At 37.9% G+C, this 19,231-nt stretch overlaps 1 protein-coding gene across 3 annotated transcripts in view; it reads right to left on the reverse strand.

Moving 5' to 3' along the window:
• ATP9B (ATPase phospholipid transporting 9B) overlaps positions 1-19,231 on the reverse strand; it is a 214,919-nt gene that overhangs the window by 154,852 nt on the left and 40,836 nt on the right. For all 3 annotated transcript variants that reach the window (XM_012788899.3, XM_012788897.2, XM_075993786.1), the window contains 2 exons: positions 12,363-12,471; positions 2,626-2,684 (listed from right to left, as the gene is read on the reverse strand). In XM_012788899.3, the coding sequence (XP_012644353.1) occupies positions 2,626-2,684; positions 12,363-12,471 (168 nt within the window). The remainder of the gene's footprint in view (positions 1-2,625; positions 2,685-12,362; positions 12,472-19,231) is intronic.

A 19,231-nucleotide genomic window follows, 5' to 3' on the forward strand; every position in this document is an offset into this window, starting at 1 on the left:
AGCCCAGGAGTTTGAGATTGCTGTGAGCTAGGCTGACGCCACGGCACTCACTCTAGCCTGGGCAACAAAGTGAGAATCTGTCTCAAAAAAAAAAAAAAAAAAAAAAAAAGAATGTCGTATTTTCATTTTCATTCAGTTGTATGTATTTTTTGTTTCCTTGAGAAGTACTATTTACCCCATAAATTAATTCAAGGCGTGTTGTTTACATTCCATGTGTTTTAGAGTTTTCCTGTTGTTTTTCTTTTACTGATTACTAATTTGATTCTATCATGGTGAGAGAATACACTGTATGATTTCGATTCTTTTTAATTTGTCGCGGTTTCACAGCACAGTATATGGCTTATCTTGGTGAATGCTCCATGGGCACTGGAGTAAATGTGTTCTCTCCTCCTGACAGGGAGAGTGGTCTGTGCATGTCAGCCAGGTCCTGCTGGCTCATCCTGTGCAGATCTTCTGGATCACTGCTGAGTTTCTGTCGGTTTCTTCTATCCAATTTGACAGGATGACCTTGAACCACCTACCCGTGAGTTTGTCTACTTATTTCAGCTCCAATAGTTTTGATTCACATATTTCATGGATCTGTTGTTTAATGGGTACAAATTTAGCATCTTTCATCTTCCTGATGGATTAATCCCATTACTGTTACATAACATTCCTTTTTCTCTAGTAACTTTCTTCACTCTGAAGTACACTTTCTTTGATGTTAATATAGCTCCTCCTACTTCTGTTTGATTAATTTTATGTGGTCCCTTTTTTCCCACGTTTACTTTCATCCTATCATGTCACTGAATTTGAAGTGACTTTCTTGCAAACAACATAAGGGTTGGGTCCCATTTTCTTTTAACCCACTCTGTCTGTCTCATGCTTGGTGCATTTTGACAGTTCAAAATAAAGGTAATTACTGATATGTTAGAATTAAGTCTGCACTGCATGTTCTGTCACTCAGGCTTTAGCAGTGAGTGGTGAGTTCAAAGCTCACTGCAGCCTGAACTCCTGGACTTAAGCGATCTGCCCACCTTGGCCTCTCAAGTCACTTGAGATAACAGGCATGAGCCACGAAGCTCGGTGCCCCCTCCCACCATCTGCATTTTATTATTTGCTTTCAGTTAGTTTCCTCTGATATTCTGTTTCTAATTTTTTCCTTCTTATGTATTACTTAAGCCCTTCCATCTTAGTAGTTTATTTATAGCATCTCAGAGAGTATCTCTTTACACATTTTTTATGGTTTCTCTGGATATTACAATATGCACTGTAATACTTATTTATTAAGCTGTATTACCTCAGAAAAGTAAGATAAAATGTTCTTTCTCCCCAGTTCCAGAAAAAGCAGACATTCTCCTCTTCTTGAAGCTAGTTCTGACTAAGAGGTGAAGGAGGATCCACAACAGTGTCCGCCTTGGTCCTGCTCTGATTTCGCCCCAGGGAGCCTTTCCAGACAGACTTCAAACACTGTGCTAGACCTGTAAAACCTGCAACTTCCAAAATCTCTACTTCTAAGCTGTGACCTTACTTGATCTGTTGCTCGATTAATAATACTTAAATTTACATGTTTGTACAAAAATTTAGATACTTCTAAGGTTTCCTTGGTAAGCCAGGGGACAAACTTTGGCATTTTCTTTCTTTTCCCTATATGCATAAAGGTATGACAAAACCTTGGCTTGGAATGGAGTTTTATTAAAACAAATAGTTTGACAGTCTTTATTTATATTAAACTCTAGAATACTCTAGAACATTGTAATATTCTACAACTATCATCTATTTATACAGTTGCTATCACATAATGCTTATTTTTCAATATAAGATCGCTTCTTTGGAAAAAAATGAAAAACAATGAACTCCTCTGAATGGTTTCTTTAAAAAATAAAGTCCTTAATATTGGGCCTAAATTAGAAAAGTTGAAGCTCATCGTTTTCCACCTGAGACACACATACGGAAAACACACTAAATATGTACAAGTTAATTAACTAAAGGAATTGGATCTAAGGATTTTGTTGCTGAATGCTAGTATCAGAGCAACATGAAATATAATGAATATAATTTTTAAAACATACACATAAGGAAGTAAACTTCATGATTAATGATTGATAACAGGATTCATTTATTCAGTATTTGAGAACCGGGATGTGTCAGACCATCAATTTAAAAATAAATAAATATAAATGCCCAACAACTTTGTGATTGTGCAAAAAATATATATAAGTATTAAATTAAATTTTAAAATTTTGAAAAAAATAAAAAATAAAAAAAATAAATAAATAAATGAGTAAAAACCCTAAACAAATTAACAAGAATTAACAAACAAAAAAGGAAATTTACATCGCTCCCTTACTTAAAAATTCTTATATAGACTTATCAAATCAGGAAGAAAGTAAAATATTTAAATAGTTAACATAAAATGAGGCTTTTCCATATTCCTAGCATGACATGGAAAACACTTCAAGTAACCTAATCTGTCTTAAAAACTATCAACTCTACGTACATCAAATCTTACACAAGGATGTTAGGATTTAACATATGTGTTTCAAACAATTTCCTTCAAATTCAGAAGTTAATTGCAGTCAGGCTAAATGTCAATAACTGTTATATATAGTTCTTGAATATATCGAAAATTAAAAATGCATCAACCTTTTCCACTATGATGAGGTCTCCAACTTGAATGTCTGAACTCTTAACTTGCACTTGACCTTTAAAAAAAAGAAGAAGTATAATCAACTTAAGGAAACAACAGCACAGAAAGAGTTCAACTTTCAACTGGAAAATAATTACTTCAGAAATAACTTTAGGGGAAAAAAAACACTTCAGAAATCTCTCTATACTTACACTTTCAAAATAAATTCCAGATAGACAGTCACTAATAATTAACTTCTTAGTAAACTTCTAAGCACAAATAATTAACTATCCCCCAGTAAAAACACAAAGCAAGAATTTCTTCATGGTAATTTAAGAGATTCCAGTGGGAATGTTCTTCCCATACTTTGTCATTGTTTCAGTTCTCAGGTTACCAATGATCAGAAATATTACTGAATCATTTGAGGGTTAAGACTTATTTAATAATAACATGGAGATATAAAAATCCTTAAATTAATATCACGAATGCCATTAATTAGCATATAAATGACAGAAAGAAGAAATAAAGCAAATGATACATAAAGCCACCCTCTACTAGTAGCTTTATCAACATAGAACAGGATTGAAAACTGGCATCTAAAGCTTTACTGCTAAAAATGATTCTTCCACATGAGGAAATATTAAATTATCTACACAACATCTAATGTGGAATGGTCATCTGTGGAGTTTTCATATATAATATACTTAAATATCTACAAAATATTAATATAACGAATATGATACAGAGTAGACAAATGTTAGATAATCTGAGATATCCTCAGGAGGTGACAAAACGTGGGCAAATTCACCTGCTCCCTCTTCTCTGCGCTCCCCCAGACTGGCAACAGCCTCTGTGACTACTATTCTAACACAGGAAAATGTCCACTCCTTTTACATTCATGTTCTTCCGATGGCTAATAGGCCACAGGTGAGTTCATACTGCTTCTTGAAAGCAAACATTATCAGTCATTACACTAACTTTTAGTTTTTTGTGAAAGGCAATGAACTGGACAGATAGGGAGGGAGGGTGGGGTCCAGGTGTAGACAGACAGGGAGGGCCTGGCTGTGGGTGGGGTTCAGGAGTGGACAGACAGGGAGGGGCCCGACTGCAGGCTAAGGGGCACCTAGGCCACAGGAGCAAAAACTGAAACCAAACAGTCTGGGGAGAACACAGACCCTCAAAAAAGAGCCACATCCCAGTGAAAGCAAGAGGGCAGCACTTTCAGAGATGAAGGCATCTGAATCTGGAGGCACAATGAACAAGGGCAAGGATGAGAATAAAGACATAGATCTTGTGGGGACTAACATGCAGAGCCTAAAGGACAACTTGAAGCCTGCAGCATGAGCACAGGCACACACACACACACAAAAGCCACGGTAAGGTAGTCCGATGCACACAGAGGGCTGGAGTGTGCTCAGGCTGAGACTGACCTGTCTGGGGAGGCAGATGGTTATCTGCATTGTTGGATTCTACCTGAACTGGGTGAAGGGAGGGCAAGGCACAGGCTAACCAAACCTGTGCTCAGGGCTGCTCCATGACCACCGTGGAGGAAGTCAAGGAGGTCCTGGGAGGCAGGACTGACTCCGAGCACACGGCCCCTCTGCCCTCATACATGCTGGGGATAAAAGTGTGAGCAGGACTGACAAAGCCCACCTGCATGGAACTTATATTCTAGTGAGACTAAGGAAGCCAGAGTGAAATAAAATACATCGACAAATGAACTGTATAAATTACAGTCTAGGAAATAAGAAAAAAAGAAATACTAAAGTCGAGGGGAAAGATCATATAAAGCATCTTGCAGAAAGTACCAAATTTTTGCTCTTAATTTGTTAGCAATAACTAAAATAATTTAAGATACTCAGGTTATACACAACCAATTCTTTTTCTTAATTCTATCAGTAAAACATGAATTAGACAGCTTTAGAAAGAATATTGAAATAACGAATTATGTCATGATGAAAAAACATTTAAAGATAAAACCCTGAATGTTATTCACTAAATTATATTTAGCCAAACACTTCCCCTCTAAAATTATCTCACTAACTAAAATAGTCTTTACCATCTGTGTAATTACCAGTAGAGAGTCCAGAAGCTGCCAGAAGTAGCTATCCACACAGACTTTACAGCCCACCAATGCACACATCTCTTGCCTAAAGCAACATGCAGAACTAAACACTGAAATAAGTATCAACAGTAATTCACTGCATCCACAAGATAAAGAATTTTCAGGAAATTACAATGGTTTGAAAAATCTAGTAAGTATCTCATATGTGAAATATTTTATGAACTACCAGACACAAATGAAAAGTATATAGTGTTACCAGAGCAAGGGCACACTTCAAAGTTTTGGTTAGGTTCTCTGTTTGATAAGGGAAGTTTCTAACCTTTGTTTTCTGTAGTTAGATATCCTTCTTAAATTTCTACCAAAGGTTAACACACAAAATACTATTAATAGGAGTGGTCATAATTAACAGCATCTAAGACTCTCAGTCACTCAAATAGGAGACGTACAAAGACGCAGTCTCGTCTCAGAGGCCTGCACACGTGCACAAACCCAGCATGCTACGTGGACCTGCTTGGTCACGTGGGTGACGAGAAGGTCAGAAGAGAAATCGTCTCGAAGCTTGCCATCATGACATAAAGGCGAACCATTTCTACACCATATTGTTACGTGTGATGAAAAATGGATTGATTCTTTCTGACAATCCCAAGTATCTGGAACAATGGTTGCATAAAGATGAAGTGCCGAAACACAGTCCAAAACCCAATATTCATCACAAAAAGCTACTGGTGTCTGTTTGGTGGTCCAGCACTGGTATCCTCCACTACAGCTTCATGCAACCTGGTCAATCAATTACAGTGGATGTCTACTGCAACTAACTGGAAGAAATGATGAGGATGCTTGCGATTGCTCAATAGAGATAGGCCAATTCTCTTGCAAGACAACATGTCACAAAAAACAATACTGCTCAAACTACAGAAGCTGGACTTAAAAACTGTCACCCACTGTATTCACTAGACCTTACACTAACTACCACTTCTTCCAGGCTTTGATCCACTTCTTGAAAGGAAAAATATTCAATTTTCAACAAGCTGTGGAAAACACCATTCACGATTTCATCGCTACTCTCTCTCTAGGCTTCTTCGTTGCTGGCATAAACAAGCTACCATTAAGATAGCAAAACTGTGTCAACAGTTTAGGCATACTTAGATTAATTGTACTGCTTGTCTGAGATATAATAAACAAAACTTTTGATTCACAATCAGACATTTCATATTTAATAACCTAACATAAAAACTGAAAATACAGAAATATTATTAAGAAAACAGAATGTTTGCTTATACTGGGATTGAATAAAGCTTCTAAGATTAAAGTAAAAACACAAAGGAAAAGATAAGATTTGAATTATATAAAAATTATAAATTTCTCTACATATAAGAAAAATAAGTCAAACAAGCTAATAATATTTGCCACATGTGACAAAGGCAAATTCCTTTTAGTAGAAAAATTATAATAAGGTTAAAATAGATAAACAAAAGCTACTAAGTAAACAACTTATAAAAGATCACAAATGAACAATAATTTTTTAAAGTAGCAAGCAAAACAGAATGCAATAGCATTTTTTCACCAAACTAGTAGATTAAAAAATAATATATTTGGACAAGTAGGCAGTGATGTTAGAAGAAGAATATTGTGGGCACACTGCAAATGCAAATGGGCACAACCCTATGGAACTGCTATCTGATCACCCAGACCAGGCTTAGAACTTTATATACAGCCTGGATATTCTTCATTTATTTAAGCACCCAATTTACTGAGTGCTTACCATGTGCCAATCACTCACTCATTCCTGGAGAAATGAGGGCTCCATTCTCACAAAACTGAGAGAATGAGAATTAAAGGTCATCCCCAGAGGGAGAGTCAGGGTACTCTGGGACACACACGTGGGCTGTAGCACGAGCAACATCTGGGGAAACTAAGGAAGATCTTTTTGAGAAAGTAATCCTTTCATAAAACCTGAAGTTCTGAGTGCAGGACAGGACAAGAACACACCAGACACAGCAACCGTGCTGGAAAAGTCCCTTGTGGGGAGAAAGCACAGCATATTCAAGGAAATGAAGAAAAATTAGTGTTACTACACTTTGGAAGCCAAAAGAGACGGTGGAGAAGAGGGCCAGTGGCAGACCACCACGGGGAGCTGAATCATACGGGATTTAAGGCTTTATCGTAAGGGCTATCAAAAGAAACCAAAGGATCTGAAGCCATAAAATGACAATCAGATTGCTTTTTGAAGGAACTTTTGCGGCTACAGCAAAGGAAGGATGGAGTGGGCCAGCAGCGAGGAGGCTGTTTCTCACTCGGGCAAGAGAAGAGACGCTGGAGAGGAAACTGGAGCCAGGTCCAGGAACTGCACAGCTGCTGGGAAAGCTCTGTCAGCAGAGGAAGGCGTGGGCTGGACGAGGGCAGGGGAGACAGGACCCCAGAGTCCTCAGGGCGAGAGAGAAGCAGGGAAAGGCTGCAGTCCACTTCCACTGACAGAGCCGGGGACACGAGGGTGCTTACCCACAGCTCCTGCAGAGCCATGGGGTCCGACTGCAGAAGACTGAATGATGACATGTTCCTATGATGCAGTGCTATACAACCACATACAAGACATGACAGACTTAATGCCACAGAAATGTTCATAATGTTAAGTTAAAAAAGGTATATACTACAACAGTATGAACATTTTTCAAATAGCAAGTACACACACATGTACATCTAAAGAAAAAAGTAACAATCATGTTTACAAACCATGAAAAATCTCCTAGTATCATTGAAATAAACAAAAAAGAATAAAAGAATTATAGTTTTACCTTCTGCAGTTTAATATTATATAGTAAGAAATGAATGATATTCTACTTATAAAAATTACATACAGAACCACTATATACCAAAAAAAAGGTAACATTACCATATCACACAAATGGTGAATTTTGATATTTCAACTCATTTCTTAATAGACTAAACTTTCAAAGAGACAAAAGAAATCAGGTGCAGGGGGTGCATGCCTGTAAGTAATTCCAATACTTCAGGAGGCCAAGGCGGGGAGGACTGCTTGAGGGCAGAAGTTCAAGACCAGCCTGGTTACATAGCAAGACCCCCATCTCTACAAAAAAAAACCTTTAAAAATTAGCTGGTCATGATGATATGCTCTTGTAGTCCCAGCTAGTTGGGAGGCTGAGGCAGGAGGATTGTTTGAGCACAAAAGTTTAAGGCTGCAGTGAGCTATGATCATGCCATTGCAATCCAGCATGGGTAACAGAGTAAGACCCTGTCTAAGGAAAAAAGAGAGAGAGAGAGAGAGAGAATATCATCATAAAAATATAATGTAGGAGGATTAAAATTGAATAACATTTTGGTGGAAAAATTTTTTTTACGTGACTTGATATAATAAATGGTATTTAGATATATATAATGGTACACTTATTAATAAGCATCACATGGTCATTATTATTGATAAACTTGACAGAAAGTTTCCATCACTAAAACTCTTCTCCATGTTTTCTATGAAAGACATAGGAGATGATGAATGAACTTCTTAGAGTTCTAAAATTTCTATAGTTTCTAAAGAGATAATCTGGCTTAAAGTAAATTTTTTTCTATTTCTTAGTTTCTTATCTGTTATAAGAAGATACATTGTGTTAGCCAATTAGCATTTGTGAAGGTATATTTCATATGTTCTAGGCCCTAATGTCCAAAGAATAAAATTTTTCTAAAAAGTCAAATATATGAGTATCCTAAAGAAATGAATTCATACACATCCTGTAAGGGTGACCTGAGAAGAAATATTGGTATTGAATTTATACATCCACTTGAATACATGTATTTGTACATTATGTGTGTGTGTGTATATATTCACTGGAGTATACACATCTACTTCTGGGTATACATGTCCACTCCTGAGTATATATATATATATCCACACCTGGTACACATATCCACTTTTGAGTACAGATGTGCACTCCTGACTATATATATACCTACGTTGGTCCAGCCACAGGGAACTAAAAAAATGAGGTAATAAATGTAAAGTTTTGTGAAATATTATTATATAGCAGAAATACAATAATGTATACCGAACACTCCTAAATGAAATATCAGGATGGATTCTTTTCAAATGCTGCTAAGATCTCAGACTACAGATAATAAAGATGACTATATGCACCTCAAGAAAAGACACTGTATGGGATGAAAATGTGAAAAGCTGAGTATGTTTACAGAACTACTTTGATTGCATAAAGTAAAATATACATAAATGATTTCTAAATATCCACTGTTCTATCTTATCTAAACTGTCACAAAAATGAATGAATAAGATGATATGACATAAACAAAATAAGCAAAGTCATCAGTGTTTGTCTGACTACTGGATTGCAGCAATCGACTCTATTTACTTCAAGTGTATCAGCTCCTAAGCCATTTTTGATGAAAAAAATTCAGCTAAAACTTGGGTATAGTATTGGGGGAAAAAACTATCTTAAGATATGACTGTCACAAAAGGAAATCCTTTTTGCCAAAGAGAAAACACCATAACCCATAAAACCCATCGCATTTCATTATTTGCTCTGGAAGAATATATGACATAGGCACACTACGTAAAAGGCAGTCAAGAGGAATTCAAAACCCTTCTGACTTGCTTTTTCAAGGAATAATTCATACTCAAAAATAGAATAAAATTCACTAAAATATCACAAAATTTCATTGAGACAAGTATTTTTAAATGTAAATAAAAGGCTAAGAATTTTAACAAGGAAGCAGGGTACAGTGGCTCAAGCCTGTAATCCCAGCACTCGGGCAGGCGAAAGTTCTACCAAGGAACCACACCACCCGTGCTCCAATCCCAGCACTGTGGAAGGCAGAGCCTGCAGGATCGCTTTAGGCCAGGAATTCAAGACCTATCTCTATAAAAAAAACAAAAACAAATTCAGGCATGGTGGCACGTGCTAGTAGTCCCAGCTACTTGGGAGCCTGAGCAGGAGGATCACTTGAGCCCAGGAGTTCGAAGTTGCAGTAAGCTGCGATCATGACACTGCACTCCAGCCTGGGGGACAGAGGAAGAACCTATGTCTTAAAAAGTAAAATTAAAGAAAAAAAATTTTAACAAGGTATAAAGTGTACAACAAATACAAGGTACTGATAAACATGAATCAAAGATGCTAAAGTACACAGGAATAAAGATCATCTCTTTTTACTCTATATAGGTAATATGCTTTTTTGGCAAGTAAACTAAAATACAAGAAACATGTAAATATGTAAATACTTTCTCTCTCACATTCACACACATACAAAATAAGGTTCAAAGACAACAGACTTCTGTCTCGCTCATGGGTCTATATACTTGAAAATACATTAAACAGAATGCCAGAACTAGTCTAAGAAACAGTTAAGACATATTATAAAAACAATCATCATAAGCTGTATAAAGGAATCATAGCACAGAATTCAAGTTCCATTTATAAATAGGTAGCTAAAAAAAAACAAAAACAAACAAGAACGCTCTAAATTTATCCCATCTGCCTAGAACACTACCTGACTCTTACAATGCAAAGTTCATTAGCTGGGCGTGCCCAGGAGTTCCAGGTTACAGTGAGCTGTGAATGCACCACTGCACTCCAGCCTGGATGTCAGAGTAAGACTCTGTCTCAAACAAAAATAAATAAAAAATTTTAAAAAAATAAATAAAAATCAAAGTTCAGAACTAATTCATGTTTCAATCTCATGAGGCCATCACAGTGCTTAGCACATAGTAGGTGCTTTGTAAATACTTGATTATAATTATCTAGAGGGCTAGAAGCAAGCCATGAAGCAACATGACACATCCAGAACAACACCAGATTAGAAGTCAGATAGATCTGGGCCGAAGCATCAGCTCTACCAAAAACCATGTGACTTAGGGCAAGTGATTCAGCACTGGCCCCGGGTATGCTTCCAGCCTATAACTTGGAGATGGTGCCATCTCTACCCTCGAAGACTGTGGCTGTGACAATGAGTATCATGAATGTTACCTGACACACAAGAAGTCAAAGTGGCTACAATGATCATCATAGACAAATAAAATTTCCACTTCTTATATCACCAGCAATGATGGATTTTTTTTACAAAAGGATAAATTTCCATTTGCATTTAAAATAAACTGACTGAAAATTATTTTTCAAGTTCTTTGAGTCAAGTGTCATATAAACACAAAAGACACAACAGAAGTACTACCCCCTCAACATTTTATTCCATTTTTAGGTGAAACCAGCATAACATAAAATTAGCCATTTTAAAGTGAACAATTTAGTGGCATTTACCACATTCGCAGTGTCAAGTTCCAAAGCACCTTCATCATCACAAACCAAGCCCTGCAGACAAGCGGGTTCTCCCCATGCCCTTCCCCCACCAGGCCTCAGCCACCAATCTCCCACTGACTCACCTACTCTGGATATTTCCACACAAGAAGCCAGACAATACGTAACCTTTGCATCTGGCTTCCTTCACACAGCACACAGTTCTGCAGGCTCATCCGTGCTGCAGCACATATCAACCCTCTAATGACTTTTAGAAATAAAGTACTGATAAACGCTACTACAGCATGAACTCTGACAACATGCCAAGTAAAGCAGCTGGTGACAAAAGACCACCTATTGCATGATGCCATTTAAACAAAATGTCCAGGGTAGGCAAAACCAGAGACAGGGAGTAAACCAGGGGTGGCCTGGGCCTGGGGTGAGGGAGGGAGGGGGCAACAATCATGGTTTCTTCTGGGAACATTAAAAATGTTCTGAATTTAGATGATGGTGATGGTTAGCAATTATATGAAATGCCAAAAACACTGAATTGTATGCTTTAGGAGGATGAATTTTATGTTTTGTGAAACACGGCCCAATAAGCTGTTAAAAATAATTTTTGAAGGGATTATTTCAAGTAAATAATCATTGTACATATTCATTTACACACAGAATATACAAAATTCACTCTACACTTTATTTTCAAATAGGCGCTGGGATTATCATGAATAACCATGTAGTCTTTCAGTATCACCCTCGGCAAATGCCAAGATCTCAGTCACTTTTTACTGTCACGTGCCTGTTTGCAATGGTCTCCCCCTTCTCTGCCCAATATGTTGCTGCTTTTCCACAGTATGGACTAGAAAGTCATATGAACAAGCTTTTGAAGAACATAAATCAACCAAAGTTAAAGCTTGGAACGAAGGGTACGTTCATCAGTTGCCAGACTGGGTCACGACAGCTGTTTCTCGTGCTCAAAGGGCTTTTTTACTGAAGTACACTGTAACACCACAGTATAGACAGTTGATCTTTACAAATGTGTTTAAAAAATAATATGAAGATAGACTTTAGATAAAGTGATACTATGCTTCACAGAAAATGTACATACACCAGTTAGGTTTCACAGTCTCAGCACTGTAATAGAACACATTGTACAATGCATGCTTGCTTGTGTGTATGCATGTATATAAAAATATAAATATAAATGTATTACATACATATATACACATATATCAAGTATTAGAGAATGAAAAAAATGAATAAAAATCTACCCTGAAATTGCATGCATTATATAAGAAAATTAATGAGATACAATATATGATTATATAATACTATTGTCATTAACACAATTAAGACATGTTTTCTTTCATGTGTAATGCTAACTCTAAAATGATGGTCACAATAAGCAAATGCTAAACAGGATCAGAAGCGTCTTGCTGACCTCTTACTGTGAGCTTGCTATACAGCTGTGCATTTACTTCCTTGTCTCGCTGAAAACGCCGAAATTCATCAACAGCTTCCCGAATGATGATAACAGCCAAGACAAATCCCTATAAAACAAGAAATTTTAGAAAACTAAATTTTAACAAAAAAGAAAAATTTCTTTATTATTCAGTTTTATTTTTTTCCTTCAATTTATATTACTCACTAAAACACAGTAAGTGAACAAACACAAAAACAATAAAATGTTACAAAAGGAATACAATTCAACTGTAAAAGATTTACAACTCTTAGTATACCCAAGAAAAAATTTTTAAATTCACATCATAATAAGAACTTCAAGCTAAAACTCAGAAAATACTCAGTAACCCAAAAATGAAATTAACAATTTTCAACAAACTCATGAATTATACTTAGAATACTTAGGCATTCAACATCAAATTAGCAATGACTTACATAAAAATCTTAGTTTCTGCACTTAAGTTTTTCTAACAGAATAAAAGCCATGTAGGAACACAAAATAATTCCCAGATACGATATCTGTACCCATCAATTTTCCTACACAGCCCATTATTAGGAATTGCATGGAGGAGCATGGCTAGTGTCTTCACCTCACAAAATTCTGAATAAACTTGATACTAAGTAAACTTTTATATACTTGTAATCTACTGTGAAGCCCGTCACACCACTACCATGTGGCTAGCGTCCACCTTTTTAAAAGGCTGCATAGGTATTTTCTGACACGTTGTAGGAATATCCTTCCAGTCACTCTCCCCATGATTAAATAAAAAACCTCTTCAACAGGCTTCCTGTTGAAGACCTTGCTTCAGTCTACATCCTAAATAACAGAACACTGGATGAGTTTCCATCGAAAGGATGATGATCATTTTTATTCCAGCTTTTTTCCTTCTGTATAACCAGTAGGCTAAATTAAGTGTGCTGCTGGAGAATATGTTTCTTGTATTTACTGAAACGTTATTTTTCCCAAACACACTATTTTAAAAGCCCTTAAAAGGGCATGATTTAGACGTGTGCCCCTCTAGCCTCCCACATGGCGCCTGCCCCACAGCCTGTGCTCAGCCCTGCTGCGTCTCTCTTGAGCAGTCCTCTGGCCCCCTCACCATAAACGTCACCAGGTCACTCTACGGCCAGTGCTGTGCCTCCCTGGGCCCTCCGCCCAGCCCTCCCTGAGCACACAGGGCTCATACCCTGTGTCTTTCACAGCTCCAGTGAAACTACTCTCAAGTAAGGTGGGACAACTAGACACACCCAACCTCCGTGCATGGCCACTACTCACCAGCCCCTCTTCCTTCCCAATTTTCCACCCCTTGGTGTCCTGGACGCCACATGCCCTGGCTGCCCTTCTGCACTTATCGCCTGAGGGATCCTCCAGGCATCCACTGCCATCACTGTTAATAATGCTGCCCTCCAACTGCTCACGGTGCTTCTCACGCCTCTCCAGGTCACCCTACACCACCACACTGAGTCACCAACCCCAGCCTCACTGCCCTCAAAATCCTCCTCCAGGGGTGGGAAACCTTCCCCATCATTTATGCTCCTTTCACTGAAATACAACGCTCTCCTCAAGCCCCCAGCCCTAAGGAAGGACAGATCTCTAGTCTTGCCTCCCACTCGCCACTGCTGTACCCTACATACCCAGGACCTGCTGGCAATCTCCCAAACACCATGATGTCTCTCATCTGACCTTTGAGGTTATTAGAAACATTGTCTCAAGAAGCATCCTAAAGCCAACTCTTGGACACACTAAGAAAGAAGTTGTGACAAATTGGCGATGTGCCCCACTCCACAAAGATGGCAAGTGTGGGCCAGGCATGGTGGCTCATGCCTATAATCCTAGCACTCTGGGAGGCTGAGGTGAGTGGATCATTTGAGCTCAGGAGTTCAAGACCAGCCTGAGCAAGAACGAGACTCCGTCTCTACTAAAAAAAAATATAGAAAGAAATTAGCTAGACAACATATATATATATGAAAAATAGCCAGGCATGGTGATGGTGGCACATGCCTGTAGTCCTAGCTACTTGGGAGGCTGAGGCAGGAGAATCACGTGGGCCCAGGAGTCTGAGGTTGCTGTGAGCTAGGATGATGCCACAGCACCCTAGCCCAGGCAAAAGAGTGAGACTCTGTCTCAAAAAAAAAAAAAAAAAAAAAGATGGCGGCAGGTGTGGTACTGCCTGTACCACGGATTTGCTACAGTTCCCACTGAAGATTGCTGCTGGCAGAATAAGACCCTCACCTAGGTCCTTTGCAGTGGGAGTGGAGGGCAGAGAGCTCAGGCAGTGATGCACAGCCCACTTCCTAACAGGGGGTGGTTGGGGCCACAGCTTCAGCACATACTATATTTGTTTTTTTCAATAATGGCTTTGTTGGTACATAATTCACATGACACAAAATTAATGATTTTCAAGTCTACAATTCATTGTTTTTAGCACATTCACAGAGTTATGAAACCACCACCAACCATCTAATTTTAGAATACTTTCTTCAGCCCAAAAAGAAACCCTGTACCCATTGGCAGTCACCTCCCATTCCCTCCTTCTCCCAGCCCTTGGCAACAACTAATCTACTTTCAATCTCTATGAATTGGCCTGTTCTGGGTGATATGTTAACTCTATGTTTAGTGTTTTCAGGAACTGCCAAACTGTTCTCCAAAGTGGCTGTACCACTTTACAGTCCCATCGGCAAGGAACAAGGGCTCCAATTGCTCCTCATCCTCACCAATGCCTGTTACCACCTGCCCTTTTGACTGCAGACATTCCAGTGTGTGTGAAGTAGTGTCCTCCAGTTTTAATTTTCATTCTCTAATGACTAATGATGCTAAGCAACTTTTCATGTGCTTATTGGCCATCTGTGTATCTTCTTTGGCTAAATATTTCGATCCTTCACCCACTTTTTATCTGTTATGTCTTTTTGCTGTTGAGTTGTTAGAGCTGTTTATTTTTTCTGAATACAAACATCATGTCAGGTATGTGATTTACAAATATGATCTTACAAATATTTTCTCCCATTCTGAGTTATCTTTTTACTTTCTTGATGGTGTCCTCTGATGCAAAAAAGTTAATTTTAGTAAAATCCAATTTACCTATTTTCTCTCTTATCATTTGGGCTTTTGGTGTCCAAGGTCACAAAGATTTACCTCTTTGTTTTCTTCTAGGAGTCTTACATAGCTTTAGCTCTTACATTTAGGTCTATGATCCACTTTAAGTTACATTTTGTGTACAATGTGAGGTAAAGGTCTGACTTCGTTCATTTGCATGTGGATCTCCAATTGTCCCAGCATCATTTCTTGAAAGACTACTCTTTCTCCATCGCATTGTCTTGGTATGCTTGTTGAAAATCAATTTGATCTGTATAACCTATCTGTATGTCAATGCCACACCGTCTTGATTCTGTAGTTCATAGTTTAAGTTTTGAAATGGGGAAGTGTGAGTCTTTCAACCTTGGTCTACTTTTTCTATGATGTTTTGGCTATTGTGTCCCTTGCATTTTCCTATCAATTTTAGGATAAGCTTGTCACCTTCTGTTAAAAAAAAAAAAAAAAAAAGCCAGCTGGGATTCTGATAGGGATCAGTGTGGAATGTGCAGCCACCTTAACAATACTAAGTCTTTCAACTCATGAACAGGAGAGGACTTTCCATTTATTCATACCTTCTTTTTTTCCAAAACTGTCTTGTGGTTTTCAGTACATAATCTTGCACTTTAGCTAAATTTATTCCTAAGTATTTTTTTCTTTCTGATGCTATTATAAACAGAATTGTTATCCTAGTTTCATTTTCAGATGGTCACTGCTAGTATATAGAAATACAAATGATTTCTGTATATGTATCCTGCAATCTTGCTAACTCATCCTTTAGCTCCAGTATTTGTGTGTGCAGATCCCTTAGGCTTCCTGTATATAAGACCATGTCACCTGTGGATAAAGCAGGCAGATTTTTCCTTCCTTTCCATCTGGTTGCCTTTAACGACTTTTTCTTGCCTAAGTGCCCTATTTATTAACCTTCAGTGCAATGGTGGATAGAAGGTACAGCAACAGATGACCTTGTTCCTGATCTTAAGGAAAAGGCATTCAGCCTTTTACTATTAAGAGTGATGTTAGTTGAGTGAAGTACAAAATTTTAATAACAAAAGGGATTTTTATATTATGATAAAATGTGTCCACAACAGAGTGAAAAATGTACTTTAGGGAATCAGGCCCAGTTTCTCCAAAGTTGATAACTTATCGTGATAAAATAGCAATAAAATAAAAGTGGTTATCAGAGAACTTATTAGTTAGACACAAGTAAGAACCTGAATACAAATTATTTTACTAGAACTAGAGTTACTAAAGGAAAAACAAAGAAAATAAATATGAAAAGCAAAAGCAACAGATACCCCCCAAAAAGTATTAAGAAAGTTGGTATTATTAAAAGGCTTAAAATTTGTACTTATTTAACCAAGCAGTTTCACTTCTAGAAACTTATCCTAAAGGAAAAAATCTAATATCCCTGTATGAATACGAAAAATTAGAAATAACCCAACTGTCCACAAATAAAAAATTTATAGTACAGTCATATGATGAAAACTCTATTTCCTTGATTCAAAGATGTCACTGGTTTTAAGACACATAAGATATTATTTTAGCAATAGTCTTGGCTGGAAAGACAATACTACTATAAATATACACACTGTAAGTCACACCTCAATTTCGGTAACATGAAAAATATGCATCTTCAAATCCAGAAAATACACTTCTCTACAGCCATTGCTATGTAAGAGAGTATTTACTGTTACAGACTCATGTTCATGATGTAGAAGTAACTTCTTAAAGTTCTATTTGTGACTGATTCACCTAACAGACAAGAGCATGAGAGCATTACCAAGCATATTTTATTTATATATTGTAGACAGTATTTTAAAAGAGTGGTTTTTTAATAAGATAAGCATATCATAATCACCTGAGAAAATGTTTTAACACAGAATTGCTCAGGCCCTATTGGAAATGTGTATCTTTACCTCTAATCTCCAGGGAATAAGACCCACACATGTGTGTTATTTAAAGGTGACTCTAACTTTCACCCCTTTAAGCCTATGACTTAAAGACTGAAGAAGTTAACTCTGAACTCATTAAGAAGTGATAAAGGCCGGGCGCGGTGGCTCACGCCTGTAATCCTAGCTCTCTGGGAGGCCGAGGCAGGCGGATTGCTCGAGGTCAGGAGTTCGAAACCAGCCTGAGCAAGAGCGAGACCCTGTCTCTACTATAAATAGAAAGAAATCAATTGGCCAACTAATATATATAGAAAAAATTAGCCGGGCATGGTGGCGCATGCCTGTAGTCCCAGCTACTTGGGAGGCTGAGGCAGCAGGATCGCCTGAGCCCAGGAGTTTGAGGTTGCTGTGAGCTAGGCTGACGCCACGGCACTCACTCTAGCCTGGGCAATAAAGCAAGACTCTGTCTCAAAAAAAATAAATAATAATAATAATAAAAAAGTGATAAAGCACAAAGATGTGCTAGTTCCTAGTGCTTCTAAGAACTCAAGGAGTGAGTGAAAATAAGTTTCAGCTTGTAATGGAGGATTAGAGAAGACAGAATAAAGAGGATTAGGTCCCAATTTCTAAAAACAGGAGTGTCTGTTTTCTAAAAACAGGAGTTCCTCAGAAGGAAACAGAAACCTGTCCCAGGCAAGGGGTGCTAGAGTGCATATGCTGCTTTACAGCCCATGTCCCCATCTAGGTTTATCTGAGTGAGGAACAGTCTCCAAAAGGTGTCACCACTGTCTCCAGCATCCATGGACAGCCCAGAATGTGAGGAAAGGGACACTGATGCCATTACTTCCTTCTCAACCACCAGAGTCGACAATAAAAGTTCTAAACTGGGTCACCACAGGCAAGTGGCTTATGGAAGACATGGGTAAGCAAATCTCACTGCAGGAGAGCTGACTCTTCCCACTATCTAGGTACCGATCAGGTCAGAGGTTTAACCTTTAGCTCCCTAGAAAAGCCAAAACTGGAAACAAGAAAAGCCACAGTAAAATACTGTCACACCCTGGAAACAGCAATATCTGTGTGTGAGCCTGCAAGTTAGACTAGACAGCACATGTGCTCACGTGGGCTAGCCACAGCCTTTCTTACCTCTCCAGGTAACCCAGAGGCATGTGGAACAAGTACCCAAATAATATACATTTTTGTAAAAACAGAAAAAATTCCATTGGTACATTATCAATTTACCTTTGAGGGTTCATCATATGCCATACACTTTTCCAAATATCTTAAATGAGTACCTCCAATTTAGAGATAAATTCAGACACAGAGAATAAGGAACTCTACTTAAGTCACACAGCTCACTAGCAGTGGGGACTCTGGATGGCAGGGTTTCAAGTAACGGGTTTGCTTTTCCTTCTTATACTTCACCTACACTTCCACTGCAGAGACACTCACAAAAAACAATAGATTTTAAAATCAGACTAAGAAATCTGAGTCCTTATAGGTTGATTTCTTGCCTACACAGCCTATCTGGTTGCCAATTATGTATTAACAAATTGCCAGAAAGACATTTCATATGGAAGACACAGTGTTAAAAACCCTCAGAGCCGATTTTTCCATCTAAAAATTTTTTGCACGGACAGATCTATTACACCTTACTAATTTTGATAGAAGCATTACAATCTGTTTTGTTACTATGATTAATTATACCAGCTTTGCCTTGAAGAACTGTTCTGAAGGCTGAACAATATGAAGGTGACCGTCTTTCTGACATGATAATGCAATGAAATCACTTTCCAATTTATTCTTTTATTATACAGGAAAATATAACAGAAAGTTCAGAGCTAAAACTAATAAATAATATTAATATTTACTGGAGTAACTGAAAAAGAT

The sequence above is a fragment of the Microcebus murinus genome, chromosome 17 (assembly GCF_040939455.1).
Source record: "Microcebus murinus isolate Inina chromosome 17, M.murinus_Inina_mat1.0, whole genome shotgun sequence".
In the NCBI taxonomy this organism is placed as follows: Eukaryota; Metazoa; Chordata; class Mammalia; order Primates; family Cheirogaleidae; genus Microcebus; species Microcebus murinus.